The 15,439-nt window shown below is 47.5% G+C and overlaps 2 protein-coding genes across 3 annotated transcripts in view; both read left to right on the top strand.

Annotated features, from left to right (window-relative positions):
* CLMP (CXADR like cell adhesion molecule) overlaps positions 1 to 2,779 on the top strand; it is a 104,625-nt gene extending 101,846 nt beyond the window's left edge. The window contains exons 6-7 of the mRNA XM_080650124.1: positions 443 to 584; positions 1,166 to 2,779. Of these exons, the coding sequence (XP_080506250.1) occupies positions 443 to 584; positions 1,166 to 1,466 (443 nt within the window). The 3' untranslated portion in view covers positions 1,467 to 2,779. The remainder of the gene's footprint in view (positions 1 to 442; positions 585 to 1,165) is intronic.
* Positions 2,780 to 8,086: 5,307 nt separating this feature from the next.
* Positions 8,087 to 13,151, top strand: HSPA8 (heat shock protein family A (Hsp70) member 8). 2 transcript variants are annotated; one of them, XM_080650138.1, is made up of 9 exons: positions 8,087 to 8,226; positions 9,031 to 9,240; positions 9,574 to 9,779; positions 10,025 to 10,177; positions 10,297 to 10,852; positions 11,069 to 11,271; positions 11,502 to 11,700; positions 11,880 to 12,112; positions 12,375 to 13,151. In XM_080650138.1, exons 2-9 carry the CDS (start codon positions 9,036 to 9,038, stop codon positions 12,558 to 12,560), a joined length of 1,941 nt encoding a protein of 646 aa, XP_080506264.1. In that variant the 5' UTR covers positions 8,087 to 8,226; positions 9,031 to 9,035; the 3' UTR covers positions 12,561 to 13,151. The 2 variants fall into 2 exon arrangements, with proteins under 2 accessions (XP_080506264.1, XP_080506265.1); XM_080650139.1 differs by lacking the exon at positions 8,087 to 8,226 and having other exon boundaries at positions 9,021 to 9,240; positions 12,375 to 13,086.
* Positions 13,152 to 15,439: the final 2,288 nt, after the last annotated feature.

Below are 15,439 nucleotides of genomic sequence, written 5' to 3'. Positions count from 1 at the left end.
ATGGCTGTCACCAAAATCAACCCAGTAGTTGCAAGGACCATTTGGCAGTTGTATTAGCTCTTTCTTTACAATTATGTGTGAATTTATCAGCTCCCTAAAGAAATATATTACATCTGGGAGGGGACCAAATGGAGATTTCCTTTATAAATGTAAACTTCCCTCACATGAGGGTAACTTCTGTTTTTAGAGCTTTTCCTGTGTCTGCAGTTTCTCAAAAATAATCAGCTTAAAATAATCTTAACGTTAAAGAGGCATATTTTGGGGGGCATATTCGACTACCCTCCAACATCAAGCGGGGCAGTCAGACACCTAGGGGCAAGTGGGAAGTCAGGAAGATAAAGCTCTGGGAATACTCATCCTGTCCAGGGCTTAGGTCTTGTAAGTTCATGCATCTCCTAGTTTATGTTTCATTTCGTTTCTGCTTTTGTTTCTGAGAAAACAGATGTGCAGAGCATCGGCATGGTGGCGGGAGCAGTGACAGGCATGGTGGCCGGGGTCCTGCTGATCCTCCTCCTGGTGTGGCTGCTAGTCCGAAGGAAAGACAAAAAGAGATACGAGGAAGAAGAGAGACCTAATGAAATCCGGTCAGTCTCCTCCAGCCTCTCCTCTCCCACAAGGCTTCCTTCCTAGGGCCAGTTCCGCAGCGACCAGCCACATAAATGCCCCGTTTTCTCTCACCCAGGAATCTGTGTAAAGGATTATTCTGGTAGGCAAGGAGGTCCAGCCTAGGACAGAAGGTCTGGCTTGCTTTGACTTTATAGTGAAACTGTCTCTCCTCCTCAGAGATGCAAGCGATCAACTCCACATTACTTCTGATTCCCTTCTGCTTAGAGCGGGCAGACCCACGGGCCACAAAAGGGTTTCCATAGACAAACCCCAACTCAAGGGGCGTGTAGTCTTCTATCTAGACCATCTCAATGGCCAGGGCATATTCTCCCAGAGTAAGAGCTGATCTCTGAGCTAACAAAGGGTGCATTTGCCTAAGCCATGCCCTGAGCCTCAGAGAGCGGGGCGTCCCTGTTCCCTAAGTGGCTGCCTTCCGGTGGTATTACCTGAGGTTTGCAGCTTGGGGAATGTATTGGGAAACTTCAGAAGGAAGCAACCGTAGTGGAACGGATCAGTCTTTGCAGTATGACATTTTACCTCTGCTGTTCTTTCTCTTCAGAGAGGATGCCGAGGCCCCGAAAGCCCGCCTGGTGAAACCGAGTTCCTCTTCCTCTGGCTCTCAGAGCTCACGCTCCGGCTCTTCCTGCACACGCTCCACAGCCAACAGCGCCCCCCGCAGCCAGCGGACACTGTCCCCGGAAGCAGCGCCCCCGCCAGGGCTGGCCACCCGCACCTACAGACTAGTGGGGCCAGAGGCGAGAGGCTCTGAACCAAAGAGAGTGCACCATGCTCCCCTGGCCAAAGCAGAAAGCACAGCCGGCAGGCTCCCCAGCCAGAGCCGGCCCCTCCAAACTGTCTAAATTCCCTGGACTCCGACTCCCAGGCTTTCCCGGGAGTCAGGATCTTAGGACTTTTCGAGTCACTGTAGTTCAGCCACCAGCCACACAACCCCTCGATTCGATTCATAGGAGAGGTCACTTCTGTAGCAGGGAGCATGGCATGGAGCAGGTTCAAATGCGCATTCTCCTTTCAGGACACAAAACAAGGGAAGGGATGTCAGCTGGCCGCGTCTGGCAAGGCTTCGGACAGGAGTGGGGGAAGTGGGTCTAGATCCGGGCATCTGTTGACCAGACCTGTGGAGAGAAAGGCTGAGAAAGGGGGAGGGAACCCACGTGAAACTTCTCACTGAGATGTTTTGTATCAATACTTCAGTTCACTGTTGTCAAGAAGAAATGAGGTGTTGTTCATAAATTTTCTATGCCTTTCTGCAAACCTACTGAATTACTGTGATTATCCAGAGTCAAGCAGAACCCACAGCCTTATACCACACCTTTCTGCACCAGGGACTGGGATTGCCGCTTCTGAGAAACTCCAAAAAAGGAAATGTCTTTTCTATTCCGTCTTGATCTCATTTACATAAGGTTTGGATATGAATTTCAAGAGGAACTGAAATAATGGGAGATGGAGAACAATTGAGTTTCTCCCACTCTATCCAGCACTAATTTTCTTCTACTCATATTGGACCATTAGAGCATTAAAAAGGGAGTCCAAAATGTGTGACAAGGGACTATGAAAAACCTTTCATCTTGATGTTCAGAGGTCAATGACCAATATCAGAAATGTATGCTGGAACAATTGTGGGTTTTCCCTCAAATCAGATGTCTCCAATACTTCCCTGCTGGGTCTCTCTGGAACAAGAAAGCATTCACTATGTGTCATTTAACAAGGTCCTTAGAAAGAAGTCTTACAGCGAAAAAGAGATCTTTTAGAGATGCTGAAAGATCATCTGATGTACAGGTATAGTCTTTCTGAGAACACACAAAACCAGAATTTCAAGACTGACTGGGAGAGAGAGGGAGAGTGGGTCAGTGTTTTTAATGCCACAGAATGGCATAAGGAAGTTTAGAATCGCACCAAACTTGGAGCTTTCTCCATTTGTTTCATCTTAAGAAAAGGATGTGGCCCTAACCGGTTTGGCTCAGTGGATAGAGCGTCGGCCTGCGGACTCAAGGGTCCCAGGTTCGATTCCGGCCAAGGGCATGTACCTTGGTTGCAGGCACATCCCCAGGGTGGGGTGTGCAGGAGGCAGCTGATCAATGTTTCTCTCTCACTGATATTTCAAACTCTCTATCCGTCTCCCTTCCGCTCTGTAAGAAAATCAATAAAATATATTAAAAAAAAAAAAAAGGATGTGAACTTGGGACTTCTGACAATTCTAGGCTTTCGATTATCAGAAAATCAGGGATTGCCAAGATTTCCTACTGGCACTGCAGGTATGTCAAAGTCATTCCTGCCTGAGAAGTTGGGACAGCAAAGTTCAGTGTTTTACCAGCTTAACCTCTAAGTCTAGCTCTGGGCTATAAGGAAATGGAATCAATTTGAGGAAGAGATGGTGAGGATCTCTAGTGAGTGGCAGGAGAGGTGGGGGTTAATGCCTGTTAACACTCTGTTGGCATCTTGGAAGGAATGAGCAGAAATGATTCACCAGGATAGCTCTCAGAAGAGCTGATCCATGGGAGAAGAAAGGTCTGAAAAATTAAAAACAAACTACAAAACCAAACAGCAGCCTCCAATAAAATAACTTGCCCTTTTAATAGCTTTGACTATCCTACTACTCAAATCCATCCAATGCAGGAATTCAAAACCTGAAATAGCCCTGCGAGGACCCTAGTGCAAATGTCCACAGATCACTAGCAAAGCAAAAGATTTACTATTGAAAGGGCAGCAGAGGCTATAGAAAAGAAACAGCTGAAGATGGTGATGAAAGCATTGCTTCTAAATCAGATACTGAAAGGGAAAGCTGCTCTGGCATTGTGCCCCATTTCTCTGTTTTTTTATTTTCTACATTTTATTCTTACAACAGTGTCCTCACATAGCGCAAATGCATTCCTTCTAAAGCCATTTAAAAGAATAGGGGTTTAGTCCGGCCGGCGTGGCTCAGTTGTTGAGTGTCAACCCATGAACCAGGAGGTCATGGTTTGATTCCCGGTCAGGGCACATGCCCAGGTTGTGGGCCTGATCCCCAGTGTGGGGCCTTCAGGAGGCAGCCGATCAATGATTCTCTCTCATCTTGATGTTTCTATCTCTCTCTCCTTTCCTCCCTGAAATCAATAAAAATATATTTTTTAAAAAAAGGAAATAGGGGTTTGGCCCTGGCCAGTAGTTCAATGGTTAGAGCATCAGCCCATGGATCTAAGGTCGACGGTTCAGTTCCTGGTCAAGGGCACATACCTCCGTTGCAAGTTCAATCCCCAACCCTGGTTGGAGCACATGCAAACTTTCCCAATACAATCAATGTGTCTCTCTCACATCGATGTTTCTCTCTCTCCCCCTCCTCCTTCCCTTTCACTCTAAAAATCAATGGAAAGAATATCCTTGGGCCCTAACCAGTTTGGCTCAGTTAGAGCGTTGGCCCAATGACTGAAGGGTCCTAGATTTGATTCCGGTCAAGGGCACGTACCTTAGTTGCAGGCTGTATCCGCAGCCCCAGCTGGAGTGTGTGCAGGAGGCAACCAATTGATGTGCCTCTTTCACATCAATGTTTCCCTCTCTGCCTCTACCTCTTCCTTCCACTCTCTGAACATCAATGGAAAAATATCCTCTGGTAAGGATTAAAAAATAAGTAAATAAATAAAAAATAGGGATTTCTCAATGGTTAGAGCATCGGCCTGCACACCAAAGGGTAACAGGTTTGATTCCTGGTCAAGGGCATATGCCTGGATTGCAGGTTCGATCACCAGCCCCAGGCATGGCAACCAATCAATGTGACACATCGACATTTCTCTCTCTCCTCATCCTGCCCTCCTACTCTCTCTAAAAATCAACTGAAAAACTATTCTCATGTGAGGATTAACCAAAAAAAAAAAGAAAGAAAAGAAAAAGAAAGAAATAGGGGTTTACCTTGGGTGCAAGTTTTCATCTGAATTTCTTACTTTTAAAGTTGAGAAGAGACATTGAGGAAGTAGTATAAAGAATGGCTGATGTTAGTTTAACTTAAAAGGGCTAGCAAATTTGGAATGTTTCTTGTACTAACACCGCCTCATTGTAAGTTAAAAGGTCTCTCACTTTACTTTTTCATTCCTCTTGTAGTGGTATCCAGCAGCTTACCATTTCTGCTGGATAATATTGGGAATTCTCTTCCCCAGAGAACCTGAGCCAAACAAGGGTCTGTGGACACTGCATCACTAGCAATTCTGCTCTGATCATTGTTTCCTACCTTTGAACCTGGGGCCGTGCCTTGGGAAGTAGGATTCAGGCCCCTTTGCATGAAAAGGACGCTTAGGTTATTTAAGCCTGTAGCTATCAGAAGACTAAATACCAGTTGAATAATCCAGATTCTTTTGGAAATCAACTCACACTGGAAATCTCAAAAGAAGTCACAAAACTGATAACTACCTAAAATCTGAGAAATTCTAGGGCTTGGAGATTCTGAGAGAAGGTGATGAGGTCTTAGTAATGGTAGTGCACTCGCTTTGAGTCAAGCTTTTGGGTTCAGATATAACAGGTTCCGGGCTTAAGATAAAGTTTGAACTGTTACTGTTTTCAAACCACATTCCATTAATTTTGCAAGTCAGATAAATTTGATGCTTGAATATGAAACAAACAAAGGATACAATCACTAAACGTTAGAAGAAAAAAATGTCTGGAAGAAGATACAGACAGAATGATGTGAATATTTAGAGAATAACCATTTCAATAAAATAAACTGAACTTAAAATTGAAAAATAATGAAGTTGATGCCTTTGTTATTAGACTGTATAAAAACAATTTCAGAATCGCTGTTGCAAAAACACATTAATTTTGCCTCATTTCTGTTAAGCCGTTTATACTTCAATCTTAACTTCTAAGTTACCTTGTAATCGGGACTATGATCACAAAACACAAATATTTATTATAGATGGATCTGTATCTGCAATTAAAAAATAAATAACTAAAGGTGATACTGGAGAAGACTGAAGCTCATATAACCTACACTGGGAATTTGTTTATTAGCTTTCCGCCAACTGAAGAACAGAACTCAGACTGAATATATCTGTTCTTTACTGATTTCAGTCACAAATATACCAACGTTTTTCTCACAAGGCAAGATGCCAAGTAGTACTGTTACAGAAAACCGGAGAAGAACCAAGCAACACTTAGAGAGATGGCGTTACATTTATTACGTGCGGGTCCAGAGGAAAATGTCTCTCAAATTCTGGGCCCCAACATGGAGGAATTTTCCCTATTTATATGTTTTTACCTTCTTTGTCTCCCAAATATGGGGTGTTTGCGGCCCCTTTTGCAAGTTCTTAAAGAGCCCGTATGTGCTGGGGCCTTGAGACCTCAACCAAAGGCCTGGCCTGGCACCAGCACTGATAACCTTGTGTGGGGAAGGTTTAATGGCCTCTCCGAAGTGGGAGTAGTCTCCTTTTCCTTATTATTTAAGCAAGCAAGCATTTATAGAAGCCAAATAGCTGGGTTAAAATTTCAAACAGCAGTTTTTATATAAGATAGATGCTTCAGTACTGGAGACACCAAGTGATGATAGGGCTCATGCTAGAGTTCCTGCCCGTAAGGACTTTATCAAAATAACAATATTTACTAAGCAAGTACTGTATGCAAGGTAAAGCACCAACAGTGAAGTAAGCACTAAGGGATTCCAATAAATCTGGAAAAAAGTCACAGAATTAAAGGAGGTGACACAGGCAAAGCGCTGGGAAAACGTTAGCCCTAACCCTTTCCCGGTCAGAACCCCACGTCTGACTCCCCGCTGCCGCCCACTTTCCCTTTAGATACCAAAGGTGCTTCCAACACTGCATGGGAGGTGGAGACAGGGCGTTAGGCGCATCCTGAACTGTAAATGTATAAATTCAGAGTCACTGTTTCCTAAGAACACAGCCCAAGTCCTAGGACTCGTTTGGAGTGACCAGAACCGGCGTTGATCGGCTCTGCTTTCCGAGGCGGTGATTCGGCGGAACAGCCCCAACCAGCGGGTTTGGGCCCCAGTTCTGACCCCTGGCTCCACGGCTGAGATGTTGTAGGTAGGGCAGAGGTTACTTACAAAAGCTGAAAAACATGGGGTGCAGTTCAGAGGTGATGCTTAATAAACTGGTGGGGAGCGGAAAGGAGCCTGGCACAGCCCCCTCCCTCCTCCGGAGCCGCCCTGGGGTGTTTCTAGAAGGAAGTCGCCCTGACCCTGCGGTGCCATTAAAAGGACCCCAGCCTGCACCAGGAGCCCGGGCTGACGGCCCCTGTTTATCTCCCACAAGTACCACCTCCGAACCCCCTCTTCCTCCTAGCACAGGAGTGAATAATAGGGATCTCTCAGAAAATTGTTTTGAGTAAATGAGGCAACAAACGAAAGCGTCATCTTGTCAAAACATCGTATAAGTTTAACCCTGCCGCCGCGGCCCTCGGTGCTGCCGTCACTGCGCCCGGGGCCGGGCCCGCTCAGGTGTGGGAACCGTCAAGGCGGGAGCGGCCGCCTCACTCGCTCACTAAGAGGCTCCAAGTCCGCCCGGGGACCCGGGTTAGAAGCCAGGCTCCTGGCGCCCGTCCCCCACACGGAGGTTCGCTGCCTTCCTGTTTCCTCTCCAACCCCCCGAAGCGCAGGGCCTGGGCGCAGGAGGGAGGGGCTGGGCCCAGCAGCCGAATGTTCCCGGCGGGAGGTGGGGGGTGGGGGGTGGGGGGGTGGGGGGTGGGGGGCGGGGGGCGGGCTCCTGGGGTCCCGACCAGGATCCGGACTGGGCGGGCGGGTCCGACCCGCGAGGCCTCTCAAACCTCTACGGTGGGGGCTGCGGGCCTCGGGCTGCGGCCGTGAAGCGAGTGCGCCGGCCCGCCTGGCTAGCCGGTCCCCACCGCGCAGGCGGCCTGGCGGCGCCCCAAACCGCAAACCTGGGTGGCCCTGGAGAAGTCACCCTAGCAGCGCCCAGGGACCGGCACCGGCGCCCCCGCGCCTTGCGGCCAGCCCTAGCCCGAAAGCAGGCCATTGCGAAACAGGGTCCGAGGAACCTGGGACGTCTGGGGGTTCGCGCGCCTGAGGGGGCCCTGGCGGAGGGCAGGCCGTGGGGGAGGGGACAGGCTGTGGGGGAGGGGGCAACCGCGGCCATTTTGTCCTGGCTCCACTTCCGTCTCTTCTCCCGGCGCCTCCGAGTCCCACGCTCCTCCCGGGGCCGCTCCAGGGCGCGGCCAGCGCTGCCGCCATTGGTCGGCCCCAGGTGCGCCCGCCCCCCCATCCGCCCGCGCTCTGGGGCGCACGCGCAGAAGCGGACGCCCTTCCCGGGTGACGCAGGGCTCCCGCGCGCGGGCTTTGGCCCCCCTCACTGTCTCTCCCGCCCCCTCCCCCGGGCCGTTCGGAGCGCGGGGGCGAGAATGAAAGTTCCAGAACGCTGCGGCGGGTGCGTCATCGCGAGGCGGGGCGAAGGGGAGAGGCCCAGGGCGGACCCAGCGTATTCATTGGGCCTCGTAGGGGCGGTCGCGCGCCCATTGGTCGAGAAGCCTTGATGGGCAGCGGGCAGGGCGGGCCCCTTCTGGAAGGTTCTGAGGGAGGGTATAAGAGGCAGGGTGGCCGGGGACCCCGGCCTCATTGAACGCGGGAACACCAGCTCTGGTCGGTCTGTGCCAGCTCAACGCGCACGCCAGGTAAGGCCTCGGGGCCTCAAGCCTTTGGGAGCTCGTCCGAGAAGCGAGGAGCCGGGTGTGCGGCGGCCGCGAGGATTCTGAGTGCCCCGCGGGCCGCCTGCGCGAGCCTTCCGCCGGGCCGGGGAGTTAGGGTTCCTAGCGGGCGTGGGGCGCGGGCCCGGGTGGAGGAGCGGGCGCGGGGCGCGCAGTCCGGGGAAGCAGGTGACGACCTGCCCGCGCGCAGGAGAGGGGAAGGGAGGGGCTGGGGCCGCGGCCGCCTTCGCGCGCGGAAGTGGGGCGGCTGTAAGCGTCCTCCGGCTGCCTGGTTAGGCAGGTTCACCCGGGTTCTCTGGCAGCCATTACTGGCGTGCGCCCAAGGCGGGGGAGGGGGCCTCGGGGAGCACTCTCAGGGCTGCGTGGTGTGGAAGCTGTGAAGGGGAATACAGGATCCTGATCAGGCTTGAGACCACGTGGTCGCCAATGTCGCAGACCCTCCCGGCCGGTGTTTTTTTCAGCCGGGGCGGGCACAGGCCCCCTGGACTGCAGTGGCTTTAATAACCCTCCCCTGAGGTTACCGCGCGCAACGCTACTAAGTGGTCGTACCTGTGCCGGGCTCACCCGACCTATGAACCAGGTCACCATTCGATCCCGGTCAAGCCACGTGCTCTTGGTTGTGGGCTCGAGCCCCAGTGTGAGGCGAGCTGATCAGTGATTCTCGAAATTGATTCTATTCCTCTTAGAAATAAAAATTTATTTAAAGTGGTCATAGCATGATTTTCCATTTAACAAAGGAAGCATTTCTAAACGCTCAAAACTTTTTTCCAGCAACCATGTCTAAGGGACCTGCAGTTGGCATTGATCTTGGCACCACCTACTCCTGTGTGGGTGTATTCCAGCATGGAAAAGTGGAAATAATTGCCAACGATCAGGGAAACCGAACCACCCCAAGTTATGTTGCCTTTACTGACACTGAGCGATTGATCGGTGATGCTGCAAAGAATCAAGTAGCAATGAATCCTACCAACACGGTCTTTGGTAAGTCTCTAATATTAAATAAAATCATGGCATGAATTAAGCTAGGGTGGGACACCTATTGTGGGGGCCAGAAAGCCTTAAGAATTGGAAGAATCATTTCAAAAGCTTAAATGAAATAGATGTGAGTAGCAGTTCTTCATAACTGCTTAGGCTAAGATTTTGAGGTATCAGCATCTCAGGAAAACTTACGGAATTTTCTGGCCATACAGAAGTTGAAATAATTTATTATGAACGTGGGTTACTAGGCATCAGTATTTGAGTAATTGAGAGCCTAGGATGTTTGGAAAAATATAAAGAGGTTGATTTGGATTTGCATTTCAAATCTTTTTGCAGATGCCAAGCGCTTGATTGGACGTAGATTTGATGATGCTGTTGTCCAGTCTGACATGAAGCATTGGCCTTTCATGGTGGTGAATGATGCTGGCAGGCCTAAGGTCCAAGTAGAATACAAGGGAGAGACAAAAAGCTTTTATCCAGAAGAGGTGTCATCCATGGTTTTGACAAAGATGAAGGAAATTGCAGAAGCCTACCTTGGGAAGGTGAGTAGTGCAATGTCGAAGGCATAGCTGGAGATGGCTGCACCAGATACTTAGTTTCTCTGCCTGGATGACTTGAGTTTTGACTGACCAAGAATATACAGACACGTTGTCAGAAACTGGTCTATTTATGTTCACAAGAACATCAGTAATTTGCCCTATTTTGTGTGCTTGCCTGAGTAGGTGATCATAGGACTACCAGTGTGTATGAATGAACTACAGTATCCTTTATTTTTTTCTGTTCTTAGACTGTTACCAATGCTGTTGTCACAGTACCTGCTTACTTCAATGACTCTCAGCGTCAGGCCACCAAAGATGCTGGAACTATTGCTGGTCTCAATGTACTTAGAATCATCAATGAGCCAACTGCCGCTGCTATTGCTTACGGTTTAGACAAAAAGGTGTGTACCATTTGTGCTGCATATCTGCATTACTTTAAGATTAAATTTGAGCCGTAGTAAAAAGTTGAGAGGCATCAGAAATATAGATAACAAGTAATAAGTCTTCATTCTAATGGCAGGTTGGAGCTGAAAGAAACGTGCTGATCTTTGACTTGGGAGGTGGCACTTTCGATGTGTCAATCCTCACAATTGAAGATGGAATCTTTGAGGTCAAATCTACAGCTGGGGACACCCACTTAGGTGGAGAAGACTTCGACAACCGAATGGTCAACCATTTCATTGCAGAGTTCAAACGCAAGCATAAGAAGGATATCAGTGAGAACAAAAGGGCTGTCCGTCGCCTTCGTACTGCTTGTGAACGTGCTAAGCGTACTCTCTCTTCCAGCACTCAGGCCAGTATTGAGATTGATTCGCTCTATGAAGGAATCGACTTCTATACCTCTATCACACGTGCCCGATTTGAAGAATTGAATGCTGACCTTTTCCGTGGCACCCTGGACCCTGTAGAGAAAGCCCTTCGGGATGCCAAGCTTGACAAGTCCCAGATCCATGATATTGTCCTGGTGGGTGGCTCTACACGTATCCCCAAGATTCAGAAACTCCTCCAGGACTTCTTCAATGGAAAAGAGTTGAATAAGAGCATCAACCCTGATGAGGCTGTCGCTTATGGTGCAGGTAATCCAACTATCCTAGTTGAACAGTTCTAATAGCCTCTTTGGAGAGGCTCAAACTGACTCGCTGTGATGAAGGATTCTTAAACATTCGTAGTTTCCACTAAAAGCTTAGCTAATGATAGCCTAACTTCCTTGGATGTCTGAGCGATTGAGAGATTAGTTAATGGAAAAATGAGTTGTGCAGCACTTTTTAAAAACTAACTACTTTTTAATCTAGCTGTCCAGGCAGCCATTCTCTCTGGAGACAAATCTGAAAATGTCCAAGATCTGCTGCTGTTGGATGTCACACCTCTTTCCCTTGGCATTGAGACGGCTGGTGGCGTCATGACGGTCCTGATCAAGCGCAACACCACCATCCCCACCAAGCAGACGCAGACCTTCACCACCTACTCTGACAACCAGCCAGGCGTGCTCATCCAGGTGTGTTTCCCTCTGACTTATTGGAAGGCCCTTATACAAAACGGGGTGGGGGATGACTAGGCCCGCTGTGATGATGGATTCCAAAACCATTCGTAGTTTCCACCAGAAGTCTTGTGTTGGCCAATTCCTTCCTTGGATGTCTGAGCGGGCCAGTCTTCCCTAGTTGAAATTATACTTGGAAATAGCATAGAAAATTTGTAATTTTCTAGTAATCCCTATTTTCTACCAAGGTTTATGAAGGTGAGCGTGCCATGACCAAGGACAACAACCTGCTTGGCAAGTTTGAACTCACAGGCATACCTCCTGCACCTCGTGGTGTTCCTCAGATTGAAGTCACTTTTGATATTGATGCCAATGGCATCCTCAATGTGTCTGCTGTGGATAAGAGTACAGGAAAAGAGAACAAGATTACCATCACTAACGACAAGGGTAAGTTAAACCACAATGTTGAGTGTCAATGCCACCTGGACTTAAAATTTATTAGGGACATGCTTTGGGTCTTAAGTTTGCAATGTTCCAAATACTGCTGCCCCTCCCGCAGGGCATTTAGCCAAGATGGGGATTGTAGATTACAGTTTTCAAATATAGACCATGTCTAAATGCCACAGGTCGTCTGAGCAAGGAAGACATTGAGCGCATGGTTCAAGAAGCTGAGAAGTACAAAGCTGAAGATGAGAAGCAGCGGGACAAGGTGTCTTCCAAGAATTCACTTGAATCCTATGCATTCAACATGAAAGCAACTGTTGAAGATGAAAAACTTCAAGGCAAGATCAATGATGAGGACAAACAGAAGATTCTTGACAAGTGCAATGAAATCATCAACTGGCTTGATAAGAACCAGGTATGTAGTTTTTTAAAATTGGGTGGGTGGCCCTAGAGCTTCAGTAAATTCAGAGAGGTCACAATGATGAATGGTCCAAACATTCGCGGTTTCCACCAGAATTCAGTTGTGTTGGCAACCAGCTTCCTTCCTTGGATGTCTGAGTGGCCTGAGATTTCCTATGTGGGCTTGACAGTGATGGCAGGTTTCTTATCAGATTGCATTAGGTGCATAAAGGTTCCTTAAGTTTTGATGGTAAAATATCTTGTTATCCTTTCCCCAGACTGCAGAAAAGGAAGAATTTGAACACCAGCAGAAAGAGTTGGAAAAGGTCTGCAACCCCATCATTACCAAGCTGTACCAGAGTGCAGGAGGCATGCCAGGAGGAATGCCTGGGGGCTTCCCTGGGGGAGGAGCTCCTCCATCTGGCGGTGCCTCCTCTGGGCCCACCATTGAAGAGGTTGATTAAGCCAGCTTTGAGCATAGATCTAGCATTGTTCCACAAAATATTGAAGGACCCAAATTTGTAGCAAATTCCATGGCAGTTTTAAAAGTTGAGCTGCTGTATAATAAATAACAGCATTCTTGATACTTGAATACGGACTGTGCACAGGGAAAGGAAATCTAATGCACTTTATAACTGTAATGTAAAGTGGAAAATGCGATGTCTTAAATAAAACTATTTAAAATTGGCAACATACAATTGCCTGGCTCTTATGTTATATAAAGGTAGCACTCTAGGGTGGGATTTCCCTCTGGCCTAAGTATTTACACAGTATCTGGGTTAAGTATAGATTACTCAAGTTAAATAAATTCCTATGGAAGGTTTTAAATGAAAGGAAACGGGAGAACTCTCCATTTAGTGTATATGGTGCTATCCACACTAAGAACTGTGGATATGGTAATTCCTTGCAGGATTAAGTTCTTGGAAAGGAAGTGCTAAAAAGTGAATTAATGTCAAAGTTTGAATAAAATGAATCAATCACTGAACAACTAAAGGTTTTCCCATTTTGTTGAATTTCTCGGAGTGACATGTTAATAAACATAGGTTCAGGTGGACAATTCTGTGGTACACCACCTGCATGTTGTGTGTTCACCGCCCCAGGTAATTGTGGAAGTTTTGAGGACAGCCAGTTTGAGCAGAGATGGCCATTTGTGCCTGAAGGGAAGTGCAACGTTAATTCTGAACCTGCGGAGTAAAGTGGTCCTCCCACCAGGAACCCTGCTCCGGACAGGTCTTACTGGTTTTCCTTAGTCCAGGGCTGAGTTGGCTGTGGGGAGGGTCTTCTCACCTTTGAATCAAACTGGTTTGGAAAGGTGTTGAGTAGCTAATGGTTTTCAGTCAGCCTAACCCTCAGTTCATAGGCTGAGAGGGGGAACCCAGTTTGTTGTAACTACAGTGGACAATCCTGCTTAGGAGCAAAGGCCTTAATGGTTCTTGTTCACTGGGTTGTATGTTAGCAAAGTTGTGAATCACTGTCTTGATGGACCTCCATTTCCTCAAGCCTGAACCAAGGTGATACTAAAATCTGCTCATGGCCTGGTGGTGCCCACACTCGTCAGTTTAGAGTTTCAGGTGTCACAAGGCTCACAGCGGAGTGACCCACCTATCTTGCTTCCTCTATTATGGTTAAGTATTTCATAGTCTATAATCTTATTTCATAACCCAATGACCATAATTCTCAAGCCTAGTTCAGTGAGCATAACCAGGAGGCTGCTTGCCATTCATAAAAGCTGCAATTAAGTTGCATCCGTGGAACAAACTGAAGAAAAAGGGCAGTTTCCTTCATGTGGATGGGAGAACACGCATTGGTAGGCCTCTAGTAGAAAATAGGTGGGGCTTGGGAGGAGGGTGGAAATTACCTATTTGCCATATTTTTAGTTAATCTGAATAAGAAGGTGTGTGTGTTGCCCTAACCGGTTTGGTTCAGTGGATAGAGCATCGGCCTGCGGACTGAAGGGTCCCGGGTTCGATTTCAGTCAAGGGCCTGTACCTTGGTTGCGGGCACATCCCCAGTGGGGAGTGTGCAGGAGGCAGCTGATGTTTCTCTCAATGTTTCTGACTATCCCTCTCGCTCTCTGTAAAGAATTGATAAAATACATTAAAAAAAAAGGTGTGTGTGTACACAGCTGCCGAGGAGTAACCTCAGTTACACCAGGGAGAGGAGATTCAGGCATTGACATTCTGTAAAAAACTTCAAAACATTTTTGTTAGAAAAACCTATCAAAATTACTAGACAAGACACGTTTTGTTTCTGTGCTATATATGTTCTTTGGTAATTACACTTTTGCCTATAATTATGTAAATGAAAAGATTAGCCTTTTAACAGTTGTTGCCTTACTGTGCTGATGAAGAACCAAAAAGTACCTGCGATCTGTATGGTCAGAGGTGGTGCTCATAAGAAAGCATGTTGCCATCTCCTCATCCATTATGACCCCTTTTTATTAAACATTACATTGAAGGTTAAGAAACAAAAACCTTGTCCCTGCATGTAGTGTAGTGAATTATAAAGTGCCCAGCTATCTCAATACAGAACTTTACTCCAAAACCTCTATTTTTATTTGGGCTTCATGCTTACTGGGGAAAAAAAGTACAAACATGCAATTATGTACTTAATTTAGTCTCAATATTCATCTTGAGTTCACTTTTTATTTTTTATTGATTTCAGAGAGGAAGGGAGAGGGAGAGGATAGAAATGTCAATGCTAAGAATCATAGATTGGCTGCCTCCTGCATGCTCCCTACTGGGGCTCAAGCCCGCAACCAGGGTTGGTATGTGCCCTGAACTGTGACCTACCGGCCAGGCTGAGTTCACTTCCACATAAATCTGTAATTGTGAATCACAAAGTACTTTCGGATTCACAATTACAGATTTATCTTTGCAAGTAGACGTCTAAGCAACTGGGTTTTGAGGATCCAAGTGATTAAAATCAACTTGTCTTTGTTTTTCTTTTAATCTGGCTTCTGCGGCGGGCTGAGCCTGTTTGGGGGAGTAGACGCAAAGCCAGTGAAGGTCAGTTCCAGTTGTAAATGTCTACAGGGTAGCAGGAGAGACTGACAGACACAGATGAATTGAGGACAATTACAAAGTGACATTACAGCCCTAACCGGTTTGGCTCAGTGGATAGAGCGTCGGCCTGCGGACTGAAAGGTCCCAGGTTTGATTCCGGTCAAGGGCATGTGCCTTGGTTGTGGGCACATCTCCAGTAGGAGCTGTGCAGGAGGCAGCTGATCCATGTTTCTCTCTCATCAATGTTTCTAGCTCTCTATCCTTCCCTTCCTCTCTGTAAAAAATCAATAAAATGTACTTTAAAAAAACACAAAGTGACATTACAGTCCACAAGATAG

This window comes from Plecotus auritus, assembly GCF_963455305.1.
Source record: "Plecotus auritus genome assembly, chromosome: 13".
NCBI lineage: Eukaryota > Metazoa > Chordata > Mammalia > Chiroptera > Vespertilionidae > Plecotus > Plecotus auritus.
Note: the sequence above shows the minus strand (reverse complement) of the source record. Positions and strands in the feature narration are given on the sequence as shown.

Excerpts from the sequence above, each read along its gene's own strand:
- HSPA8 (XM_080650138.1), top strand. The coding sequence starts at position 9,036 with ATGTCTAAGGGACCTGCAGTTGGCATTGATCTTGGCACCACCTACTCC. Across the intron at positions 9,241-9,573 it reads TCCTACCAACACGGTCTTTG|ATGCCAAGCGCTTGATTGGA; the intron begins GTAAGTCTCTAA and ends ATCTTTTTGCAG. Across the intron at positions 11,272-11,501 it reads AGCCAGGCGTGCTCATCCAG|GTTTATGAAGGTGAGCGTGC; the intron begins GTGTGTTTCCCT and ends TTTTCTACCAAG.